The sequence below is a fragment of the Symphodus melops genome, assembly GCF_947650265.1.
Source record: "Symphodus melops genome assembly, chromosome: 2".
NCBI lineage: Eukaryota > Metazoa > Chordata > Actinopteri > Labriformes > Labridae > Symphodus > Symphodus melops.
Genome location: NC_136692.1, coordinates 29,797,367 through 29,804,441, shown reverse-complemented (window position 1 = coordinate 29,804,441; position 7,075 = coordinate 29,797,367). Strand labels below are relative to the sequence as shown.

Genomic DNA, 7,075 nt, shown 5'->3' with positions numbered 1-7,075 from the left:
AAGGAGCCGTATAGAAGCTGATGCACTCGTTCGGTGTTGAGGTGTCGCTGGCCCTTTAAGAGATGTTTTGACTCCGCACGTGCTTTCCTTATATGGCAGCAGCATCAAACGGTGACCGCTAGTTACCTCTGCCGCTGCTTGCTGCTGCTGCTCTGCGCTCAGCTGCGCTATAAAAGCCTGCTGGAGGAAAAAAAGAAGTGTTTAGTCCGACACTGAGAGCCAGAACAGAGGAGCACCGCGGAGGAGAGAATTTAACTCACTCAAGTGTTTCACTTCTTATGGACGAGACTGGAACAGAGAGTGGATATTTACAGCATTCAGGATAAAGGTCGGTGAGTTTTTGAGATTTTTTTTTTTAATGTTGGGGGGTTGATTTGGGGGTGGGGGGGAGTTTGAGTTTCTTTGTTGGCTCAACAAAGAGGATGTATGCCATCTGGTTAAAGATAACACATTCATACCACTGTTTTTTTTTTTTAATTAAATAATATTTGTTGTTTTAATCTTGGATTTAAGGGCTGAAAAGCAATGCCACTATTAAATCATCTCTCAGATTTGCCACTTTAGTTTATTTTTTCCGCATGTTTTTGTCTTTTTGTCGTCGTTAATTTTGGCACAGATGTGGAAACACCGACAGGATAGTTGACTTTAAAGGCTCTACAGTTGTAAAAGCGAAATGACAAGTTTTGTCTTGGTTGGTTTTTGCCTTTTTATCACGTCTGAAGTATCCTCTCTTCGACCGTCTGCCTCCAGGACCACTGTCAAACTAACCACAGTGACATACACACCTTCCGGTTTGGCTTCACAAAATAAAAGGCTTCAAACTGCAGCTCTTAAACTTGGCTTTACATTTAATATTTTTTGAGGACATAAAGTAGTCAGACACGCCTCTGTTTTCATTCCTACTCGGAGGTTTTCAGTCAGCCTGCACCGCATCATGTTTCTCTGCGTTGTTAGTGAGTCACAGATGTTGCAGATTTTACGCTGAAAGGACGTGTTCCTTACCTGGTGCCTCATTTCTGCTGGCTTGATTGTGTTGTCTCAGCATCGACTGTAACCTCGACTTGAGAGGAGAACAATGAAACACAAGTGAAGAAGTCAGTCACAGAGGCGACGAGCTTCTTTATGAAGAAGTCCTTCATGTTGTCATCGTGTCGCAGAGATTCATTCATGTCCCATTTATGATTCTGACGGAAGGCCTTTCATTGCTTTAATATACAAATCCTCTCTTTTTAATATGCAGCGAAGTCCTAAAGTGTTTTATATATTTGCATTAAGTGTGTGTGTGTGTGTGGTGTGTGTGTATCGTGTTGCAGCAACGTCGAAGAAATCGTTTTCCAACATCCTCTTCTTCTTTCTTGTTGCAAAGCATCGACGCTCTTATCTTGTTTTTCTTTTTGGACAAAATGAAAGGTCCCATTTTTCACATCCTTTTTTATTTGATTTAATGTTTTTTTAAATAACCTGTCGTGTGTGCTCTGAAATCAATGAAGACACACTTGTGCAGGGGGGAAAACAAAGCCCTGTTTGAGAGTGATATAACACGTGAGCGAGAATTGATGGTAAACAAGTATTAAAAAAAAAGAGGTCATACTTGTGTTCGCCGCTAGAGGCGCTGTGGCTCTGCACCATTTGAGCCCAGCAGAGAGCCTCTCTCATCTCCGCAGAACTGAAGATGTGTTTTCATCACCGTGTTTATCGATCACACACATAAAAGAGGAAACTGGACAAAAGACGAGTGAAAAAAATCACCTCAATGTGAACGCACGAGCGCAACCAAGCGCGCGCGCAGTAGATGGCATGACATCAAGTTGTTGTTGTTGTTGTTGTTTTTAATGGGTGATAACCATGTAAACATGATGTCATTCATCAGATGACGAAGGCGGGCAGCTGAAGATCCACAGCTTCTTTTTTACAATCTAATGATATTTAGATTCGGATTAAAATCATTCATTGTGTTGTTTTATTGTGTGAAGCCATGACGTCTTGATCAACACTGCACACAGCCATCATGTGAATCTGAATGCTGTCATGATGCCTCTCTCTCTCTCTTTACATTGGATCAGAGCAGTGAAGAAGCTGATGCTGCATCTGTCATCCAATCAGAGAGAGCCTTTAGTCTGTCTGTAACGTCCTGTTGTTTGCAGGCTCTGTCAGTCAGGTAGTTTAATCTGTCTTTATAAACCTGTTGTTTGAAGGCTCTGTCAGTCAGGTAGTTTATTCTGTCTTTATAAACCTGTTGTTTGAAGGCTCTGTCAGTCAGGTAGTTTATTCTGTCTGTAAAATCCTGTTGTTTGAAGGCTCTGTCAGTCAGGTAGTTTAATCTGTCTGTAACATCCTGTTGTTTGAAGGCTCTGTCAGTCAGGTAGTTTATTCTGTCTGTAACATCCTGTTGTTTGAAGGCTCTGTCAGTCAGGTAGTTTAATCTGTCTGTAACATCCTGTTGTTTGAAGGCTCTGTCAGTCAGGTAGTTTATTCTGTCTTTAACATCCTGTTGTTTGAAGGCTCTGTCAGTCAGGTAGTTTATTCTGTCTGTAACATCCTGTTGTTTGAAGGCTCTGTCAGTCAGGTAGTTTATTCTGTCTGTAACATCCTGTTGTTTGAAGGCTCTGTCAGTCAGGTAGTTTAATCTGTCTGTAACATCCTGTTGTTTGAAGGCTCTGTCAGTCAGGTAGTTTAATCTGTCTGTAACATCCTGTTGTTTGAAGGCTCTGTCAGTCAGGTAGTTTAATCTGTCTGTAACATCCTGTTGTTTGAAGGCTCTGTCAGTCAGGTAGTTTATTCTGTCTGTAACATCCTGTTGTTTGAAGGCTCTGTCAGTCAGGTAGTTTATTCTGTGTCCTGCGTTCTGTCATTAAATGAGATGAGTCATAACAGATGTGCCAGTACAGCCGGAGGGGTTTAATGGGTCACCGTTGTTTGTCGATCACAATGTTCCTGTTGGTCTTTTTTGTCATTGCAACATTTCATACATTCCACTGGATCCAGGCCACGTGATTGTGCCAACTCAACGCGGGGGGGGGGGGGGGGGGGGGACAAAAGGTCAAATGTTAACTGTTAGCTCCCCATCTGTTGGGACAAAAACAACTTTTATGTCTTTTTGAACATTCCTTCCAGCGAATATTGAATGAAGGCTGCGCTAATTCAAGCCTGCTGGGGTCAAGAAGGAAGGAGAACATGTGGCATCAAACCACAGACTTGTTTAAACATGGCAGGACGGTGTGTGTGTGTGTGTGTGTGTGTGTGTGTGTTTTCAGGCTCTGACCGTGTCCTTGACATAGATGCGCGATCGTCCCACTGTCTTTGACAACCAATCAGCTTCATTCTGCACAAAGGTCACTGAGAACAAAAAAAAAGTAGGATGGCTTTAAATTGAGGCCAAAAGTGATTTTCCAAGTAAACCATCAAACCCAGTCGAGCCTCCGTTGTTAGTAACTGGTCAAACATGCAGCGACTTCACACACTGATGCACCTTTGTGCTGCTGCTCGTTCCCACTCGTATCATTTAGTTTGAGTCCACTGCTTGTCCCCGACACACCAAGCTTAAGAAGAGGTGGCGACGAACGCCGTCTTTGTCATGGCCAAAAAGTTGCACTTGAACGCACCGCGAAGACGACAGTCGACGGCCAACCAGCACGTATCTTCTGCACATGTGAGAGAGGACATAACTCTCTGAGCCAGCAGGACGCTGTCCTCGCTGTGTGAAGCAGCTTTTATTAACTGTCCACATGTCAAAGCCTTCTTCTCTGAGAAACACACCGGGACATTTGGTCCTCTTCTTTGGCGTAATGGGAGAGCTTGGTACTGCGATCCGATTGGTTACATCAGTGGTGTCCAAACTTTTTTTCTTGAGGGCCAAAATTGTCGCGGGGCCACAGATTTTTTCCTTTTTAAAAAAAATAATAATAATCTTTTTATTTAGTTTTCCAAAAAAATAATAATAATAATAATTTTTATATATTTTTAATAATACTGTAAGGAACTTTTTGTATGTTGACCTCTTCAAAAATAACCTAAATACACAATCACTAATTACAGTGAGAAACTGTTTGTTCTAATTTCTTTAAAAAAACCAGTAAGGCTTTGTAGATCAGAATCAAAAGGTTTGATAAAAAAAAAATCCTTTTTTGTTCTTTATCTGTACTGATCATTATCTATTTGATAAATGTCTTTCAGCCCTCGCTAACGGGAAAAAGTAAAATAACTAACTAAACCATCTGAATGAGGCCTCGGGACAAAATCTTCAGATTCTTCGAATTAAGTTAAAAAATCCCTTCAAGGGCCACAAATGGCCCCCGAGCCGCACTTTGGACCCCGATGGGTTACATAAAACCCGTCAGATCAGCGATCTAAGGACTTTTGAATCTGCAAACAGGGTAAACAAATAGAGAGAAGTGTGTGCACCCCACACATGTTGACATACGGGATGAATCAGCTGGATCCAGTTAATGTGACCACGCAGAGTTCACTTCAGGGTTCAAGCTCATTAAAGGTCCCTTCATTGTCTTCAATCACTGGCTGCTTTGTTATCTTTGATTGATTCACATTAAGTCTGGGGGGTGGGGGGGGGGCTGATGAAAGGCCTGCCCACCACCCACTCCTCTGTGAGCTGGAGCTCAGGGTGAACTTTGGATGGATGAGTGTACATGAGGTGGAGCAGCAGTGGTCAGTGCTCAGTCGAGCTGCTCTTTCCATCCAACAGGTGAATGTCTCACTTCTCTCTGCTGCGTGGACGTCCACCATGTCTTTCTGACGTCATGACTCTCTGTTCCCTTTTCACACCAGCTCTGTGCGTCACTGTGTGTGTGTGTGTGTGTTTTAATGAAGCACGTCTCACTGCTGATTGTCTGTCTTCACAGTGAGGAGCTGGAGCGTGCTCAGTGAGGCTGGGAAGACGTCAACATGGCCGTCTCCACTCAGCTGGGTTTACTGCTGTGGAAGAACTTCACCTACAGACGGAGACAGACTGTAAGTAGAAGACTTTCCCCGTCCTTCAATCTGTTGATCACATGTTCTGACTCCGACCCTGCCGCAGCGTTTACAGGCCTGCCTCTTTTATTTTGGGTCTTTTTTTTATTGTCTTTACTTGGAGACAGGACAGTGGGTGAGAGAGTGGGGATCGACATGCAGGAAGGTCTATAGGCTCCGTACATGGGACGCCCACTGACCCCTATAGGCCTTAGGGGCGCTCTTATTTTGAAGGTCACACAGAGGGATCAGTTTAACAAAAACGTCAACATTTGTCATGAGACTCAAAGAGTTTATTTACGTCACCAGAATCATTAGCATACATTTAAAACGATGTCACCATAGTTGAACTAAAACCCACCTCGGCTTTTAGGACATTTCAAAGTAAGCTCGTCACCGTGTGAGCGTTTGAAACTTGTTTTTTTTTTACCATGATTTAAAACCACAGCAACAAAACAGAAATCCTGCAGCCACCACATACTTTGGGATTTCTTGATTTTAATTTCCAGGAAAAATAAATACTGGATAGAGCATAAATGTGTTCAGAGGCCAAAGTCCCCGAGAGCGGCGCCGTCCTGGTCTGACCCTGACCAGCGTCTCCCGTCCCTCTGCCTGAAGACGTCTCTCCCACAGTTCAGACGCTGCTCTCTCAGCGCTCGGTTAAAGGAGCTCTAACGGTGTGTTTGAAACATGTTCATGTTTCAGAGGACATTTTTTTTTTTTGTCCTCATTAATAAGACGCCTGACGATGACTCATGTCCCGCCTCGCTCTCAGACTCGTGTCCCGCCTCGCTCTCAGACTCATGTAAACCAGAGTCTCTCTGAGGACACTCATCTGCATACAATGAAGCCGTCTGACCGCAGAGTGACGGCTGCTCCACATTCAGTCCACTGACTCCCAACAAAGAGCTCCGCTTCATTCTCTGAGACACTGACTTTATTCTTTATCTGCCCGCCTGTTTAAGGCCGCCACGCAGGCGGCTGAAGACAGGACGCCATATGGACCAGATGGACCAGCCGTAGTCCTCTAAAGCCCGCAGACCGCTCCCTGTCTCGTGCTGTCTCCCCTTATTAACCCACATACTCCTCTCAGGGTGGGATTACAGTTGAGTCAGAGCGACAGCTGAGCCCCCCCCCCCCCCCCCCCCACACACACACTCACACACAACTCGGGGTGTTTTTTTTTCTTCTTCTCATAAAGCAGAAAAACCCAAATGTTGTCTTTTCTTTCGCTTGCTGAACGTGTCCCATGTCTTTGTCTTCTCAGATCCAGCTGCTGATCGAGATCATCTGGCCTCTCTTCATCTTCTTCATCCTGATCTCTGTCCGGATTCACTATCCTCCCTACGAGCAGCATGAGTGTAAGCATCAAACTGTTCACATTTGCATGTTTTACAGATGACTCACAGGACACGATGAGGAAAGACTCAAGGAGTGTGTGTGTGTGTGTGTGTGTGTGTGTGTGTGTGTGTGTGTGTGTGTGTGTTCGACTTCCAGGAAAGATCGGATCCGTTTGTTAACGTGTGTTTGCACTGTGTGCCCTCGTGACAGGACCTTCAGCTCCTGGAATGAAAAAAAAAAAACCAAACAAAGATTGTCAGAGCTATGACTCGACATGACACAGAAACAGTTTAGTGTTCAGTGTTTATCTCAAATACACTCGTATCTCCAGATGTGCTCACGCCACTCTCTCCAGACGACTTCCTGTTTGAAGCTCACGCTGCAGGACGTTTGAAAACCCTGACACATGACAGACTGACCGGGACCAACGGAGCCATCATAAGGCTCTCTGCAGAGAGGGAAACATGGGGAATAATAACAGTAGTTACGGGTGACATGTGAGAGAGTGAAGGTGTAACACACACAGTCAGGAAGTGGTTCCTCACACACCAGTGCACGCACGAGAAAGAGGCAGAAGCAGCTTTATGAGGTGCAGGAAGAGTTAGCTTGATGCTCCTCGGACGTAAACAGCGCGCTCGACCCGCCGTGTTCTCACCTCCACTTCACCTGGAAGAGAGAGAGCAGAAATGTGCAAGAACAAGTGTGACACGTTTGGGGTTAATAATCCGACAGTTCAGCAGATCGCAGACAGAAAGTGTCAGGATTTTTT

General features: G+C 44.6%; 1 protein-coding gene across 2 annotated transcripts in view; it reads left to right on the top strand.

The window, feature by feature from the left end:
* Positions 1 to 212: 212 nt before the first annotated feature.
* LOC306819715 (phospholipid-transporting ATPase ABCA1-like) overlaps positions 213 to 7,075 on the top strand; it is a 31,967-nt gene continuing 25,104 nt past the window's right edge. For both annotated transcript variants that reach the window (XM_079337220.1, XM_079337219.1), the window contains exons 1-3: positions 213 to 328; positions 4,857 to 4,965; positions 6,233 to 6,326. In XM_079337220.1, the coding sequence (XP_079193346.1) occupies positions 4,900 to 4,965; positions 6,233 to 6,326 (160 nt within the window). In that variant the 5' untranslated portion in view covers positions 213 to 328; positions 4,857 to 4,899. The remainder of the gene's footprint in view (positions 329 to 4,856; positions 4,966 to 6,232; positions 6,327 to 7,075) is intronic.